General features: G+C 59.3%; 5 protein-coding genes across 5 annotated transcripts; 1 reads left to right on the forward strand and 4 right to left on the reverse strand.

Moving 5' to 3' along the window:
- Positions 1-5,543: 5,543 nt before the first annotated feature.
- BDZ90DRAFT_260423 (hypothetical protein) lies at positions 5,544-7,328 on the reverse strand (the record flags this gene model as incomplete). The annotated part of the gene is made up of 5 exons (XM_025508255.1): positions 5,544-5,913; positions 5,970-6,096; positions 6,166-6,249; positions 6,314-6,513; positions 6,580-7,328. The coding sequence occupies 5 exons, from the start codon at positions 7,326-7,328 to the stop codon at positions 5,544-5,546; spliced, it is 1,530 nt and encodes a 509-aa protein (XP_025361942.1).
- Positions 7,329-7,640: 312 nt separating this feature from the next.
- Positions 7,641-9,253, reverse strand: BDZ90DRAFT_220534 (hypothetical protein; the record flags this gene model as incomplete). Its single annotated transcript, XM_025504439.1, has 3 exons — positions 7,641-8,109; positions 8,178-8,593; positions 8,660-9,253. The coding sequence occupies 3 exons, from the start codon at positions 9,251-9,253 to the stop codon at positions 7,641-7,643; spliced, it is 1,479 nt and encodes a 492-aa protein (XP_025361943.1).
- Positions 9,254-10,410: 1,157 nt separating this feature from the next.
- On the reverse strand, positions 10,411-11,519 carry BDZ90DRAFT_260425 (hypothetical protein; the record flags this gene model as incomplete). Its single annotated transcript, XM_025508256.1, has 2 exons — positions 10,411-11,087; positions 11,150-11,519. The coding sequence occupies 2 exons, from the start codon at positions 11,517-11,519 to the stop codon at positions 10,411-10,413; spliced, it is 1,047 nt and encodes a 348-aa protein (XP_025361944.1).
- Positions 11,520-11,693: 174 nt separating this feature from the next.
- Positions 11,694-12,773, forward strand: BDZ90DRAFT_232315 (RRS1-domain-containing protein). The gene has a single exon (XM_025506203.1). The coding sequence runs from the start codon at positions 11,736-11,738 to the stop codon at positions 12,657-12,659; it is 924 nt and encodes a 307-aa protein (XP_025361945.1). The 5' UTR covers positions 11,694-11,735; the 3' UTR covers positions 12,660-12,773.
- Positions 12,414-15,496, reverse strand: BDZ90DRAFT_232316 (threonyl-tRNA synthetase). The gene is made up of 5 exons (XM_025506204.1): positions 15,231-15,496; positions 15,011-15,162; positions 14,230-14,932; positions 13,161-14,164; positions 12,414-13,080 (listed from the first exon to the last, which is right to left on the reverse strand). The coding sequence occupies exons 2-5, from the start codon at positions 15,049-15,051 to the stop codon at positions 12,708-12,710; spliced, it is 2,121 nt and encodes a 706-aa protein (XP_025361946.1). The 5' UTR covers positions 15,052-15,162; positions 15,231-15,496; the 3' UTR covers positions 12,414-12,707.
- Between the last annotated feature and the right edge of the window lie 1,447 nt (positions 15,497-16,943).

Genomic DNA, 16,943 nt, shown 5'->3' on the forward strand with positions numbered 1-16,943 from the left:
GCGGCACTGACGTCTCAGCTCGCTCAAGCCACTGGTGCGCCTATTCCCGCATCCACGGGCGTGGCCCAGGACATCTCCTCGATCCAGTCGCAGCTGGCCTCTCTCACGGACGGCGCCGCGGCAACTTCACTCCTCGGCGACTTGTCTTCGGTGCAGGCATCAATTACCCAGGCTCCTGGTGCCGCGATCACCTCGGCCTTGGAGCAGCAGGTGTCGTCGCTTCAGTCTGTTCTGTCCTCGGCAGCAGACGATGCTGCAATCTCCTCTCTGCAGTCGCAACTCCAGGATGCAACGAGCGCGCTGAACGATGCGCCTCAGCTGCCGACCACCCTGCCCACAGCCATCGATCAGCAGAGCTCCATCCTCTCGTCATTGGCTGCCAGCCTGGCTTCGCAATTGCAGGATGCCGCTCCTTTGACGACGATCATGCCTACCACCCTTCCCGCGGATGCAGCCGGACAAACGTCCGCCCTGATTTCGATTGCTTCTCAGCTGAGCTCAGCCTTGGGCAACGCCGCTACGAGCCTCGCCCCTGTCCCCACTGCTCTACCCACAGACGTGATCGAGCAATCCTCGGCGCTCTTGTCGGCCATTTCGTCTCTTGAGCAAGCGCTTAGTGGAGCCACGAGCGCGCCATTGCCAACGCAAACGTCGCTGCTCGGCTCCATGCTGTCTAGCCTACAGGATCAGCTCACATCGGTTGTTCCCACCCAAGCTCCTTCCGCCACCAATATTGCTCAATCCGTTGCAAGCGGTCTGTCCTCCTTCATATTTGGGGCGACCACCGAGCTCCCGGGCGCAGTGTCCTCTTTGCAGAGCGTCCTCTCCCAGACGCTTCCTTCCGACGTTGCCTCGGCCTCCAGCCAGTTGGCTGCGGCACAGTCGTCTCTCGAGGCCTTGGCATCGAGTGCGACTGGCGTGGTTGGCTCAGACGCGCAGTCGATCCTCTCGACGCTGGCTTCAAACCTAGACCAGGCTACCGCGACGCTGCCCCTCTCCGAGGCTCAAAGCTCGCTGCAGGGAGCCGCGTCCACCTTGTCGAGCCTGCTTGCCATGCCTACGTCCGTTATCGCAGGCAACGCGCAGAGCTTGCTGTCGTCGATGCAAGATGTGCTGAGCAGTCAGGCGGCCACTTTGACCTCTGCTGCCGGCGCCCTCCCGACATCTGACCTTGGTGCCGCCCAGAGCTCCCTTCAAAGCATGGCTTCGTCTCTGCAGGATCTCTTGAGCAGTCAGGCCGCTGCTGTCACCTCTGCGGCCGGAGTGGTCCCGACAACGGCTAACCCCGACGCACTCCAGAGCCTGGCATCATCGTTGGAGGGTCTCTCCTCGTCGGCTGCCGGGGCTCTTCCCACGTCTGCACTCGACGCGGCTCAATCCTCGTTGCTCAGCGCCATCTCAGAGGCAGCTCAATCTCTCACTGGAGGCGCGGCTACCGCAATTCCAACGACGACGCCCTCATTCGATGACTTGACTTCGATCCTGGGCGCTCCTCTTTCTTCGGCCGACCAGCTCTCACGCCTGTCTTCCCTCTTTGGCAATGCCGGCAGCATCACTGCGCCCATCCCGACGGCAGCTCCTACCGGCGTCATCAGCAGCTTGAGCAGCCTCCTCGCCGCGCAGACGTCCAACGGCCTGCCTGTCGAGTCGCTACTTTCCTCCATCTCACAGGTCCTGGGCGACCAGGCGTCCGTCACCTCTCAGCTTGAATCGCCGGCGGCTACGTCAATCTTGGACAACTTGTCAAGCATCCTTTCCAACACCGCTGCTCCTCTACCCACCTCTTCCATTTTGGCACAGGTCTCGAGCGTCCTCGATGGTGCACAGAGCCAGCCCGCGATCCTCAGCTCGCTGAGTAGCGTCTTGCAAAACACGGCCGCGCTGCCGACTTCGCAAGTCGCAAGCGCATTGAGCAGCCTGCTCAGCGATGCGCCAACGCCTACTGTGACGCAGCCAGGTGCCATCGCATCGCTGACGAGCGTGCTCAACAACCCCACGCTGCCGACTTCCAGCGCCCTCTCCCTCATCTCAAGCATTGTCGGTAACGCCGCGTCGAGCTTGCCTGCCGTCACGCAGCCGGCAGAGATTGCCTCGCTCACCAGCATTCTCGGCAACACCGCTCTGCCCACTTCGAGCGTCCTCTCCATGATCTCGAGCATCCTGGGCAATGCACAGTCAAACCTGCCTACTGCCACGGAGCCTGCCGTCATTGCATCATTGACCAGCGTTCTCAACAACCCCACGCTGCCGACGTCCAGCGCTTTGTCTCTCATCTCGAGCATACTCGGAAATGCAGAGACGGCTCTGCCCACCGTCACGCAGCCTGGAGCGATCGCTTCATTGACCAGCATCCTCAACAATCCGACACTCCCGACTTCGAGCGCCCTGTCGCTCATCTCGAGCATCGTTGGCAATGCAGCATCCAGCTTGCCGACCGTGACTCAACCAGACGATGGCGCAATCGCTTCATTGACCAGCATCCTCAACAACCCGACGCTTCCAACGTCCAGCGCCCTCTCGTTGATCTCGAGCATCATCGGCGATGCGGCTTCCAACCTCCCGACCGCGACGCAACCCGGTGCAATGGCCTCACTGACGAGCGTCCTCAACAACCCAACGCTGCCCACTTCGAGCGCTCTCTCACTCATCTCGAGCATTCTCGGAAACGCAGGCTCTTCGATCCCTCTGCCCATCGAAGCCACCAGCGTCATTGGAGACGTGCAAAGCATCTTGACCAACACTGCTCTTCCCACATCGAGCATCCTTGGTGCCATTTCGAGCGCACTCAATCAGGCGACGCAAGCCATCCCCACCACTCGCCCTACGTCTCTACCCCTCACCGATCCTGCACTCATCAGCAGCATCCAGAGCATCCTGTCGCAGACGGATCTACCCGCAACGTCAAGACTGCAGGGTCTCACCTCCATCCTTGGTGGCGTCACTGCCACATCCAACCCTACCCTCCCTCTCTCCACGACTATTCCGTCTCTTCCCACCTCTCTCCCTCTCACCGACCCTGTGCTTATCAGCAGCCTTCAGAGCATCCTTTCGCAGACGGATCTTCCGGCTACCTCAAGATTGCAAGGTCTCACCTCGATTCTCGGCGGTGTCACGACGGCCGCCCCGGCGCTGCCCACGTCAGCCCAGCAATCTGTCGTGGGTGTCGTCTCCTCGATCCTCCAGAATGCACCGTCCGGCTCTCAGCTGCCTCAGATCACATCGTACCTCGATGGCCTCACTTCGCAAACGTCACTCGCCGGAGGCGCTAGCAGCGCCGTCACCTCGATTGTGGGTGATGCTAGCAGCGCTGGCGCCTCTGCAACGTCGACGATCCAGCAACAGGCCTCGTCCGTACAGACGTCGGCACAGTCTGCCGTGCAGTCGGTCATCGACAATGCCACCAGCAAGGCAAGCTCCGCTCTGGAGCAGGCAACATCAAAGGCCAGCTCGATCTTGAGCCAGGCCAGCTCCTTGGCGTCTTCGGCCGTCAATCAGGTCCCCACCTCAGCGCCTGCCCCATCCGACATCCTCTCCTCCGTCTCGAGCGCCTTTTCATCTATCGCATCCTCCGGGAATGGCCTTACCAGCAAGCTCCCTGTCCTGCCGACCAAGGCAGTAGGTGGCGCGACGACCGGCGGCGACGGAATTTCGGCTTCGGATATCCTGTCGAGTCTTACCAGCGGTGGCGCAACCACAGTCTTGGCCACGACGATTAGCTTGCCGTTCACCAACTCCATTGGCTCGCTCACGACATCGCCCGTCGTCGTGATCAGCACAGCGACTGTGGCTGCGACTACCAGTGGTAACGCTGTACCGACGACCGCTACGACAAGGCGCGTTGGATCCATTTTGCCCAACTCTGGAAACCAGAGCGACCTGCCCGAGGTGCCCTCGCTCACCATCACGCTCGGTGACAACGGTCCGACGTCAAGCGCGGGTCCAGGCTCGAGTATCTCGACAACGGCCGTAAGGAATGGAAACGGTCTGCCCAACGAGCACGACTCGACCGAGCCTGGCAATGCTAGCGGAACTACGATGAGGCAGCCCACGCAGCCCAACTCGCAGACTGCCACACGCTCTGCTCAGGGAACCGCTGGTCGTACCACCGCAGCGCCGCCACGCTCCAGCGCAGTTCCTAATGGTGGCTCGCATGGCGGGTCCTTGTCCGTAGGCGATGTGATGAGCGATAGTGGTTCGAACGCAAGCGGCGGCTCAAGTGCTGCCCAATCGACAGCGGCTGCGGGACAGCGCACCAGCAACGCCCCTGGCGCGAGTGCACACCGTGGAAGCGCCACGCGCACTGGCAGCTCGGCTCCTTCTTCGGCCGCAAGCTCGACTCCACAAGACTGCAGGCCGACTTGGAAGCCACTCCTGGGCAAGAACGGCCGACCTTCCTTCTACAATGGCAAGCCGCTTTACTATCCCTCTGTTCCGGAAGGATGTGCCCAGCCGGAAGGCGTGCAGTCGCCCCATCCCTCCTCGGGCCGACCCAAGGCGCAAGGCGGTGGCGCTTCGCCGCTCGGTTCTGGTGGTAGCGGGCAACAGAGCGGCAGTGGGAAGCAGGGCGCCAATTCGTCCTCTGGTTCCTCTGGCGCTGGCTCCTCTGGCACTGGCTCTTCTGGCACTGGCTCTTCTGGCACTGGCTCCTCTGGCGCTGGTTCCTCTGGCGCTGGCTCGTCCGGCGCCGGCTCCTCGTCTGGAGAGGCTCCTGGTAACTCGACGTGCCCCATCGCACCTGTTGGCGCTTGCACTTGCACTCTGCCCGGCGGTTACGTCATGCGTACGACCCTCGAGCTGCCCTCCGCCAACCTCACGGCGTCCAACAGCAGTAGCACATCCCTCGCACGCACCTCGACGGCAACCGCAACATCCTTGTCGTCCTCCCTCTTCTCCACGACGGGCTCAGCATCCGCCTCTGCGCTCACGCCCAGCGGTGTCGCATCGTCGTCATCAGCATCTCCTTCCTCCACGTGCCACACCACACCTCCCCCGACTGGCGCGTGCACCTGCACCATGCCCGGTGGCTACATCCTCCGCACCACCCTCGAGGCTCCCGTCAACATGACCCTCGTTGCAGAGGCTGCCCTAGCCGAGGTTTTCGCACCTTCGATGACCTCAGTCGCCCAGTCACTACTCGCTGAGGCTATTGCGACTCCCGTAGCCGCGGCATGATCCGTCTGCGGCCCAGTTCACTCTCTCACTCGAAAAGATGAAAAAGCACAAAAAAAAGGAAATCGGTCCCGCACCGCGTCACCCCGAATCAGCGCCCGCTCTCCGCTTCATCCCCTCCTAGATCAGATGCGGCCGACAGATGAGAGAAGAGTTGGCTACTCTCTCTTTCACTTGCTGCGCTGCTCTGCCATGTTTCTTGCCCTTCCTGACTCTTTTGTATTCTTGTCCCCTCTCCGAAGTCCCTGTCAAAACTGAAATACAATGATCGCTCCCAAACAATCCATGCGCATGATGAATGATCGAAAAGAGACGGCATTCGAATGTGATGAGGTAGAACATCGACAGCGCCGTGCCAGACGGCGGCGAACGGGTTAAGCATTGTGGGTTCCGGCGCCGCACGGCATGCTCTGCGGTGCATGCACGCAAACGTCCGGCTTTCCTCCCCCAGTCACGCTGCTCGCCTTCCAAATGAATCCATCACAAGCCCCTGGACTGCAATTCAAGGTAAAGCGGTTGGCCTTGCGCCGGTTCGCAACCGTTCCTGTATTGTTCTCGTACGTGACCTGCGAAAAGGGCGCGTTGAAGCTGGCCTCGCGGTTCTCGTAGGAGCCGCCATTGTCGTAATTCTGCACCACCTCGATGCCCGTCTTGGTGATGTTGGTAAAGCGGTTGTCACGGAAGGTGACCGAGTGGACCGAGGCATACTCGTCCTTGGCTGCTTTGATGCGAAGGGCGTACAGGCTGGCAGGCGCGTGGCGTGAGATTGGTCGTGATCAGCCCATTCGAGCAGCACTTACCCGCCATCGATGTAGTTGTTCTGGACGAGCGCATGCTCGATGATGCCATGGCCCAGCGGGGCAAGCGATGCGCCGTGCGTGCCGTAGCAGAAGTTGTCAAGGAATCGGACCTTCCTCGCGCTGTTGACTGTGGAGGCGAGTAGGTATCGTATCATGAGCTTACCGGACGAGTCAATGCTCATCAGCATACACTCACCTGCGATGCAGTCGTCTGTCGAGTAGACGGTGTTGCTGCGCACCAGAATGTCCTGGCAATGCGCTACGTCGAAGCCGTCTTGGTCTGCAGGTAGAGCGCAAGGATGCGTCGTCAGCGGGTGTTGGTGCAAGCCCCTCTTCTTGCTCACTGTGACCTCGGTCGCCCACAGCTCCATCTTTATTGTCAATTGTGATGCCCTCGAAGGTCAGGTACGCAGAGCCCGATATGCTGAATGCAAAGACGGGCGTGTTGCGCAGCGTCAAGCCAGAGATTCTGCTATTGTCCAGGCTTTCTACTCGAAACGCGCGTGGCTTCGTCTTGCCGCCTTTGCCTCCTTTGCCGTCCCACCTGCGAGCGGGTGAGGAGTATGAATGCCATCGAAGTAGTTGCTTTTCAGTTGACGATACGACTCACCATCGTGCACCTTGGTAGTCGATGACTGCCCCCGGGGATCCAGTGACTGTAATGCTGTTGGAGCTGGAAACGGTAATGAGCGGGCCTGGCCACTCAGCGTAGCCAAATGTCGTGTTGCCGTCGAAGATGACCTGCGTTCCCGCTTGGAGGTTGTTGAGATCAAGCGTTTCGCCAGCCGGCACCTTGATATTGCGCAGGACAATGTGCGTACAGGCTCTCTTGCGCGCGAGGACGGTGGGCAGGTCGGTGAAGATGCAATCAGCAGGGGCAGAGGACGGTGAGGGATGTAGCGAGGGATGCGCAGCCGTTTTGTCGGCGGTGGTCGAATTGCTTTGGGGCTTAGACTTGGACTTTGCCGTTGGCTTGGGGGCCGTTTCACCCCTGTCAGGCGTCGTCGTATTGGCTCTCTCAGATTGAGCACTTCGGGCGGCGTGAAGTAGCACAGCTCTGCGCTTGCCGTAGAACGCGACTCCATGCTGACCCTGTGCGTGATCAGCCCTCTTGTTTTGCGCACTCGGCGGGTCATCCTTGATGACAGGAGGATCGAGCCCATCCCCCACTGAGCTGTCTTCAGGCGCAAACACGGGCTTGGTGACGGGGCCCAGACCTTCGATGAGATCTTCCGGCACGTCAATCGGAATCGGGCCGGTGACTTGAATGACGTTGCTCGCCCGACGGCCGGGCTTTGAGAGCGCGAGAACCACGGCGTTGGTGGCTAGGAGCGCGACGATGAGGCGAGTGGCCAGCATGCTGGGCAAGAGTGACGAGGATGATTGGTGAACAGTGATCGACGCGCTGCGAGGCCAACTCGACGTCGATGCCCTTGTGCCCAACTGGTGGTGCCAACAAAGCGCAATCTCCGCCCGCTTGACCGCTGGTGAGAAAAAGCGGCTTAGAGGGAGGCGCAAGGGCAGGCGTCCGTGAGAAGAGGCGGCTTTGGAGTGCCAGGTGAGCGGCGTGGCGAGTCGAGGAGAGGGACTTATGACATTCGCAGAAGAAGAGCGAGACGCTACCGTTCCAGACGGCAGGCAGCTCGAGAGGACCATCACGCGCTTGCTTGCTCAACTGTTCTCCTTTCCGCCAGACCCACCGCCACTACTTTTGTCACCGCAGGGCAAACCGCGTGGCGCATTCTGGCACATGTCCTCCTTACCCCCACCGTCGAGACTCCCATCCCAACTGAATCGAGTGCAAGCCCCTGGAGCGCAGGCGACACTGAACTTAGCAGCACGCTCCGTGACGGACACCGTGTTGCCCGAAAATTCGATATTCTGAAAGGGACAACCCGCTCCAGCCTGGGCCTGACTGAAACCTACACCATTCTTGTAGTTCTGTACTACTTCGATCCCTACTTGCCACAAGCCGATGAGCTCGTTGTTGATGAAGCGAACATTGTTGACGTAGCCCTTACCCTTCGACGAGGACTTGAGGCGGAGCCCGAACTTGCCACGAGCGATGCGGTTCGATTTGACGAGGACGTCGTCGACTTCGCTGGCACTTCCTGCGGGAGCCATGCTGATGCCGTGTGTGCTGCGAAGAGGCAGAAATTGTCAGTGCAAGCACGCAGGCTAGACGATCGCAAGCAACGCTGAGCTCACTGGATGCAGTTGTTCTGCAAGATCTTAATCGACTGCCCACTGTTGATCGCAACGCAGTCGTCCGTCGAGTCGACCGTGTTTCCAATGACGCGGCAGTCCGTGCAGCGACCAATGTTGAAGCCATCATTGTTGTGTCCTTTGCCCCCCATGACTCCCTCGTAATTGTCGATGACATTTCCGTAGAAGCCAAGACCCGTCGACCAGGACAGGCTGAACCCTTGAATGGGCGTATTCTTGAGCCTCAGTCCACTGATCGAGCTGTTGTCCAACTTGGCCACAAAGACGGCTCTGGGCTTCTTCTTGCCGCCGAGACCGCCCCATCCGTCCCACCAGCGTTCGCCCTCAAAGGACAGAATGTGTCCCTTGGCTCCTGTGACGCTAATGCTGTTCGAGTTGATGATGGAGATGAGGGGGCCCTGAGCGTGCGAAGAAAAGGTGAGCGAGGAGGCAACAGATGGAGGTCTCGCGCAGCGCCAACTTACCGCCCACTCCTTGTAGCCAAATGTCGTTGTCCCAGCAAATGTCACCTCAGTGCCCGGCGTCAGTGCACCCAAGTCGAGCGTCTCTCCAGCTGGCACCTCGATGCTGTTGAGCACTATGTGCCTGCACGACTTTTTGCCGGACATCAGAGACGAGACGCTCGAAAAGGTGCATCCAGACGTGGTTGAGGGTGAGCCCGTCGTATTACCTGTCGACTCGCTATAAGTGTCGTCTTCGGACGTCGTATTCGAGGTTGAAGTGGAAGTGGTAGTCGAGTTATCGGTCCCAGGCTTTGCGCTAGAGGGCTTCGTAGTGGTCGTCGAGTTGGAGTCAGGGTGCGAAGTAGTTGTGGAGTGCGAGCCTTCATCAGAAGGGTCAGAAGGAGGCGACTTGTCTTGGCTACTCGTGGTGCTACCATCTCCCGTCGTCTTGTCTTTGCCCGGCTTCTTGGTCTTGTACTTCTTCTTCTTCTTGCTGCTCGTACTGTCAGGAACGTAACCTCCGCCCCAAGGGCCGGGTGGGGCGCCAGAACCAAAGCCGAAATCCTTTGCGACGTGGATGTGAGCCGCAACGCTGCCCCTCTTGACCAGTTTCATAGCCTTCTGGCGCAGGCGAGCGTGATCGAATCGCTTCTTGCTCTTGGCGTGGTCCCCTGCGTTTGAGTTGGAGTTGGATACGGGCGAGCGATCGTTGAGGCCGAAGACGGTTGCAGGGTTGGCTGCTTCAGTCTCATGACCCGCTGACCTGATGAGGTCCTGGATACCATCGAGAGGCTGAGCCTCAACATGGTCGAGGCGACGATCGGGAGGCGCTGCCAGGACGACAGCGGTGGCGAGCCCGACAAGACTTGCCATGGCGAGGAAGAGCGTGGAGCGAGGGGGTAGCATCGTGGCGCAGGCGTGACGATCAACGTCGAGTGCAATGGTGAAAAAGGTGCTGGTCTCGAGTACAATGGTGCGAAAGGTGATGGACGAAGAAGGAGGTGCGCTGCGATCTATATCTCTGCCATCGCATCCTTGCACGACGGGTAGCCTCTGCGAGAGGGTCACGGGCTTACGTGCAAAGAAGGGTGCTAGGCTTCTCGCGATGCACGAATGAGGCAAGACCGCCTTACCCCGAGGATCTGAGACAATCTTCGGCTCTTCCTTGAATACCCATTAGGCGCCCGCAGCATTTGGTCCGCACAGACATGTTGCTCCGATGTTTCTTGGCGTGGGTATATGGGTCTGTTGCGGTGGCGGGTGAGCTGAAGATCCCTTTGGTACACATCGCAGGGCTGCGCCCTCGTATGGCGTCATATTAGTGACCCCAACTCCCAGCGCTGAGCATTCGTCTCGCCATTCGATTGCGGCGCTGACGAAAACGGGCCGCTGATCGCAGGCGGAAGTGAGCGCCGTCGTCAATTGCCGTCCATCTGGCCGCTTGTGGCTACGCCCGTGACTTAAGCAGGTGAAAGGGAGAAGGAAGCAAGCGAATCAGCAAACCTCAATGTAGCAAGGAGGGGGCCGTTTCTTGTCGCTGTGCGTGTGTATGAAGTGCGGAGCAGGTCGTCTTCGGAGGCTGGAGTTCAGGAAGATTGTCATGCCGTACCGAAGGGCCACAGGGCTCGCAAAGGAAGGGGAGCAAGGATCGCCGCATTGAGCCGTGAGCGAAATGGCTGAATGGCAAGGAAAGGGGTCGGACCGGCGAGCTCTCTGTTTGTTTGACGATTGGGATTGCTGTGCGAGGACGACCATCTCCCACGACCGGCAAATCATTTGCGCTTGTGATGCGACTTGACTGCCTTCTGAAAGCGGTTACCGCCTGTACCACCTCCGCTGGAACGATGCCCACCCTTTTCGCCGCCAGTCCCACGCGCAGCCTTACTCCTGCCTCTCAAATCGTCAAGCTCCCCCCTGCCCCTCTTCTTGCCGTGGCCACGCAGCAAGTCGCCAAACTCCTCCTCTAGACCGGCGCCAACCTTGCCACCTCTGCCCACACCAGCAGTCGTGGCTCCACCGAGGGCCACATCCTCTTCATCTCTTCTGCGCTGTCTGGCATCCTTCTTGGACTGTGCCAGACGCGTGAAGTTGTCCTCTTCGTACGCTTTCATTTCTGCCAACTTGCGAGCGCGTGCAGAGACGTTGGTGTTGGATCCGCGGCTTCCTGTGGCGAGACCAGATGTGGCTTCCGAGTAAGGATTGGACGAGAGCGAGGTAGAGAGGTCGGAGAGGAGGTGCGTGTTCTGGGCGCTGCGAGCCCGAGCTTCCTTGTCGTTGAGGCCGTACCTGTCGTCGCGAGGGTTGTAGGGTACTGCGGCCATTTTGGGAGGGCGATAGACTGAAGAAGAGGATTCGGCCTGACGCGAGGAACGCGAGGAGCGCGAGGCTTTGCTTTCGACGGGTGCCGGAGTGGTATCGAGAAGAGCGCCTGGGTTTGGTCGGAAAGTGACTGCGCAGAATGGAAACGTGATGTCAGTACAGTGCTTGCAATGCTGACCACGATGATCTCACCCTCTTCATCTTGCTCGTCTCCGTTGGCGTCATTCTTGGCAACTTGGGCAGCCTTAATCCACCTGGCCCACCTTGGACGCATCCTCGCCTCGATGGGCTTCATCTTCTCGAGGTGCAGTCTTAGCCTGACGAGATTCTGCACCATCTCTGCGCCATTAGAGTCGCTGAGCGACAAGCCGAGTGCTCTGTGCGATGCAATTGCTGCGAGATGAGCATTGTAGCAGAGGAGGAGCGAGGATTGCAATGCGAGGAAGTCGTCGTGCCTGCCCGCAATGGATGCCGGCTTGATTTGAGATGTGCTGGCGGTGAATGTCTGCTTTGATTGGGTGGCTACTTCTGCCAGCAGGTTAGCAAAGGCGTTGTGTGCCATTGCTGTGATTGATGATTTTGTGGTGTTGAGGGACAAGATGGCGTCGCTTGGATGGATCCAAGGCATGAATCGTCTCCACGCGAGGGCGGCGGCGGCGGCGGCGGCGTCGGACTGGCCGAAAAATTCGCTCTTGAGGCCGGGCAGCAGCGATCCAGTTTCATCGACTTGCGTGTGTCACCACCACCACCACCACATCACCACGCCACGTCTATCACAATGGAGGCCGATTCGTCGTCTGCACACCCGCACCTGTCCTTCGATCATGGCCTCATGACCGTAGTCGACTCAAATCCTTCTGCAGCAGCCAGCACATCTGCCCCACCTCACGCCGCCATCAGCGCCCTCGTCAGCTCCCTCATCTCCCACCTCCCCATCACCATGAACGCAGACCATGGCCCACTCCTCTCCTTGCCCCTTCCCACGACGCAATTGCCCCGTGCCAAGCCCCTCCCCAAGCCAAAGCCCCTCACAAAATGGCAGCAATTCGCTCGCAAAAAGGGCATTCCAGAGAAGAAGGCAAAGGACGGTAAACTAGTCTACGACGAGGACACAAAGGAATGGGTTCCCAAGTGGGGTTACAAGGGCGCCAACAAAAAGGTTGAGGAGCAGTGGATCCATGAAGTGCCCATGGGCAAAGAAGACGACTATGATCCCTCCAAGGCCATGAAGGCTGAGCGCAAGAAGAGGAGATTGGTCAATGAAGGCCAGAGGTTGAAGAATGAGGCTCGAGCGAGCAAGGAATTGCAGGCAAAGAATGCTGCTTCCACTTCTTCGTCTGCTCCTTTGATCGACGACAAAGCAGCTCAACGTCTTAAACGCAAATCAGAGCTCCTTGCCTCTATCCGTCAAGGCCGAGCATCGACGGCCTCGATGGGCAAGTTTGATCGCCACCTCGAGGGAGAGGACAAGGCAAGGCCAAAGGGACAACGACGTCACTTTGAGAGCAATGAGGCTGATACGGCGGGGGAGCGTGGTAGGCAATTGGCATTGCTCAAGGGTCTAGACGGCAGCAACAAGGGGGATGTTGTCAATGCGAGAAAGGCAGTTCGATTCGAGTCAAAGGGGGAGGGAGCCCTCGCCCTAGCTAGGAAGAGGGACGGCGAAGGTCGTGGTGGTTCGGGAGGAAAGCGCAAGAGGTAATCTGCGCACAATGCAATCTTACGACTTCTCATTGCTATCATGTCGCACTCAGGCAGCAGCGCTGGCCTCCTTCGCTGCAGTGAGCTTGTTCTCCAACCTCCTCTCCTCTCTCAACCTCTCCAGCAACTCCACCACCTTGACCAACTCGACCGTCTCATCATTACGCGCCTTTTGCCCCGCCTCGTCCCTATTCCTCACGTTGACACTCTTCGAGTCCCTTTCCGCCACGCCCACCACGAAGCTGAAGTTGTACTGGGCAATCTCAGCATTGCGAATCTTCTTCTGCAACGTGTCCGGTCCGAGGTCTACGTCGCAGTAGAAGCCGCGCGAGTGGAGGAGATCGCGAACTTCTTGGGCGTACTCGTAGCAGGAAAGGGTGACGGGGATGATGCAGATTTGACGAGGTGAGACCCAGAATGGCCTGCGCAGAGGGAAAGGGCAGAGAGGTCGTGGTCAGCCAAATGTTCAAAGCTGCCTCCATCCTCGTGCACTCATACTCACCACTTGCCAGCAAAGTGCTCCGTGAGAATGGCGATGAAGCGTTCGAGCGAGCCGAGGATAGCGCGGTGGATCATGACAGGGCGCTCAAAGTCGGCATTGAGCTCTTTGGAGGCGGTCGCGTTGGCGCCGGCAGGTGTTGGTGGCCCTGCACCTGCTGCTGGTGCTGGCGCTGGTGGTGCCGCTGCGGCCGGCGCTGATGCAGGAGCTGCCGCTGCCTCGCCATCCTCAATCTTGCCTGCCGTGTTCGTGGCGCTATTCTTTGCCCTGTAGTGCAATCCGAAGCGCTGCGGCAGCTGGAAGTCCAGCTGGATTGTCGCACACTGGAATTGCCTCTTCATCGCGTCTGAAATGGTAATGTCGATCTTGGGTCCGTAGAATGCTCCATCTCCCGGGTTCAACTCCCACTTGCCGGGAACAAACTTGTCCAGTGCAGCTTGCAACTTGCTCTCCGCTAGGTCCCACGTCTCAATCTCACCCAGATACTTCTCCGGGCGAGTGGACAGCTCCAACTTGAACTGGAAGCCAAACTTGCCGTAGACGGAGTTGAGGAAGTGGAAGGCAGAGGTGACCTCGTCCTCGATTTGGGAGATCATGCAGAAGATGTGGGCATCGTCTTGGACGAAGCGACGCACTCGGGTCAGGCCAGAGAGGGCGCCGCTCGCTTCATTGCGGTGAATGACGCCGAACTCTGCGAAGCGCAGTGGAAGCTCGCGGTAGGATCGTTCGCGTGCGCCAAACATGAGGCAGTGCCCCGGGCAGTTCATCGGCTTGAGGGCGAAGAGTTCCTTGTCCACGCCGAGGGTGAACATGTCGTCCTTGTAATTTGCCCAGTGGCCTGACGTCTCCCACAATTTCGAGTGATACATGTTGGGCGAGATGACCTCTTGGAAGCCGCGCGTGCGATACTCGTTGCGCATGAATTCCGTGAGCGTATTGTAGATGCGGGTGCCGTGGGGGAGCCAGAAGCAGGAGCCGGGCGAGAGCTCGTGGAACAAGAAGAGTTCCTGCAGAGATTGAGGCGACGTGTGTTAGCATGCTTCTCGATCTCCCTCGTATCGCTGCCACCCACCTGATCCTTTCCAATACGTCGATGATCGCGCTTCGCCGCCTCGAGCAAGAACTGCTTGTACTCGGTCATCTGCTTCTTGTCCGGGAAGGCAATGCCATACAGGCGCTGCAGGGAGTCGTTGGCCTGGTTGCCCAGGAAGTATGAGGCCGATGCCTTGAGAATGGACAAGGCCTTGATGCGGCCAGCGTGTGGGATGTGCGGGCCGACACACAGGTCGATCATGGGACCGCAACGATAAACCGTCGTCGACGTGCCGTCTGCAATCTTGGACTCGATGATGTGCTTCTTGTACTTGTTGTACCCAAACATCTCGAGGAGGTTCTCCTTAGTCACTACCACGCGCTCAAAGGTCTGCTTTTCCTTGATGGCCGAGTTGACAATCGACTCAAGCGCAGAGAAGTCTTCGGGGACGACGGTGCTACCCTCGCTCATTCCCATTCCCATCTCGTAGTAGAAGCCGTCTTCAATTGGGGGGCCGATGCAGAGATGGCAGCCGTAGTGCCTCTCAGCAGCCTCGCCGAGCAAATGGGCCGACGAATGCCAAAAGACACGCTTTCCCTCGGGCGTGTCGAAGTCGAAGAACTCGAGGCGGCAGTCTCCCTCGAGCGGACGAGGCAGATCCCACAGCTGGTCGTCGACCTTGGAGATGACGATGCGCTCGCTGAGAGACTTGCTAATCTCCTTTGCAATGTCGAGCGGGGAGCTGGAGGGGCGGCAACAGAACGCAAGGGTGAGTATGACGCTACCCACACCAGCATACAGGCGTCTCAGGCGGACTCACGTCTCCCATGCTGTCGCCTTGCGTGTTGAGCCATTGGGCATCGTGACTGTGATCTCATTGCGAGGCTTCTTTGCCTTGATCTCGTCCTGCTCAGCCTTGAGTCGGTCAAAGAGGGCGATGCGGGAGGCAAAAAAGTCTGGGGCAGGCGTGATCTGCGAACGCGAGGGCAGCGAGCGTCAATGGGACATTCTTTTGCCCAGTCTATTTCAGCCTTGCTCACCTCAAGTGCCCTCTTTGATCCGCCCTCGGCTCCTGCTTTGGCCTTCTTCTCCTTCTTCTCCTTTGGCTGCTGCTGCTGTTGTGACTTGTCCTTTGGCGCCGCCTTTTCCTTCTTGGGCTGCTGCGGCTGCTGTTGCTCGGCCTCGTTCACCGCAAGCTGTTTTGCTCCATCTGTGAGATCCTTGACGGGATCAGCGCCTCCTGAAGCTGTCGATGAGACGGGGTGAGCCATGCTGGAGGAGGGGGTGCCGAAGGGCGTGAGTGAAGCGTAAAGGCAAGGAAGCGGAAGCGGGCAGCGCAGCGCACCTCAAATCCAACTCGCTCGCTCCTCGGCGACAGACTCCAGACTGACTCGGACGACTTCCTGTCACGTGGCGGCAACCAACACTGAGGAGACCTCGCTGCTCAATCAATGGCGTCCAACACTTGGGCAAGCATCCAGCGTAGCCTGCTTCACACGCTGCACTGATGGCAAGCTGTTGAGTAAGTCGATCTTCCGTTCAGGCGGCCACGCGGCTACCATGTCATTGCCTCCTCCTGCGACGCCTCGGCCTCTCGCATCTCCGTTCGGACCGGAGGAGTGGTGCGAGACGAGACGAGGGGAAGGAAAGCAATTGGAGGCTCGATCGAGCCACGAAAGACGATTGCCAAACACACACGAAGGCGACGCTCCACCTCGCGACTCGTGACTGGCTGCGACTTGATTGATGCGAGGGACACCCTGTCAAGCGGCTTGTCCGAGCCTCCTGGCCCCTCTTGCATCGTAACTCCTTCCCAAACCCCGCCTCAGCTGGCACATCAACCTCTTCTTTACACTTGCCTCGTCATCATCATGCAAACTTCACCCCATAATTTGCAAGGACGCCAGAGTCAACAACGTTCCCCAGGAGCTCCTCGTGCTGTCTGTGCTCTCTGAAGGCGTCAACGTCCTTCCTCCCTTCCTTTGCCTTGGATGCAACGTCATGGCCATGCTACCTCCCCTGGCTTCGCCTGTCTTCGACTGAGATCCGTCGACGCCCCCCACTCGCTCGTCATTATCGCCTCACCATCTTCATCGTCGTCGTCGTCGTCGTCTTCGCAGCATGGCGATTGTCGAGCTGGCTCACGACTCTTCCAAGCCCCGCGCCAGCCATCAATCTGCACTGCTTCGACCTGCTAGCTGACTGGCAAGTCTTCTCGCTGCTCGCGTCTTCGCGCTTGCTGGCGGCTGCTACCTCATCGTGGTCGAGAGCATGAGCTAGCTCCCCCACCACTCCTCTGCCTCGTTTACGCGGCCGTCGACGGGGCTCTCACGTTGGTTCCCACAGTCGGGCCGGGTTGGGTTGCCCCGGCGCCCACTCCAAGTCCGCCCGGGCCCATGTGCTCAATCAGTCCGTCGCGCTTGGGATTGGCTGAGGGCCGTGCTCAAGTGCCTGTGTCGTCGTGTCGTCGTCGTCGCTGCCCCCGGCGGCCGCCCTCTTGCCCCCGCCGCCTCTGGCCGCCTAGCCGCCCAACCGCCCAACCGCCCCGCCGCGTCGCCCTCATCACGCCCATCTAGACGTCGATCCTGGCAGAAGTACCATCCCATCCTCCATCCGCCTCAATCCAGCATATCCCGTGACCCTTGGTTCCCTCTCCTTGGCTTTGCCATTGCGCGCGCGCATCTCATCAGCATACAATTACCAACAGCGAGCATCGGTCCCGCGACTGGCGCACTATCAACAACTTTGGATTG

Source organism: Jaminaea rosea (genome assembly GCF_003144245.1).
Source record: "Jaminaea rosea strain MCA 5214 unplaced genomic scaffold BDZ90scaffold_7, whole genome shotgun sequence".
NCBI lineage: Eukaryota > Fungi > Basidiomycota > Exobasidiomycetes > Microstromatales > Jaminaea > Jaminaea rosea.

Excerpts from the sequence above, each read along its gene's own strand:
- BDZ90DRAFT_232315 (XM_025506203.1), top strand. The coding sequence starts at position 11,736 with ATGGAGGCCGATTCGTCGTCTGCACACCCGCACCTGTCCTTCGATCAT.
- BDZ90DRAFT_232316 (XM_025506204.1), bottom strand. The coding sequence starts at position 15,051 with ATGCCCAATGGCTCAACACGCAAGGCGACAGCATGGGAGAC. Across the intron at positions 14,933-15,010 it reads AAGGCGACAGCATGGGAGAC|CTCCCCGCTCGACATTGCAA; the intron begins GTGAGTCCGCCT and ends CCGCCCCTCCAG. Across the intron at positions 13,081-13,160 it reads GAGCACTTTGCTGGCAAGTG|GCCATTCTGGGTCTCACCTC; the intron begins GTGAGTATGAGT and ends CCCTCTGCGCAG.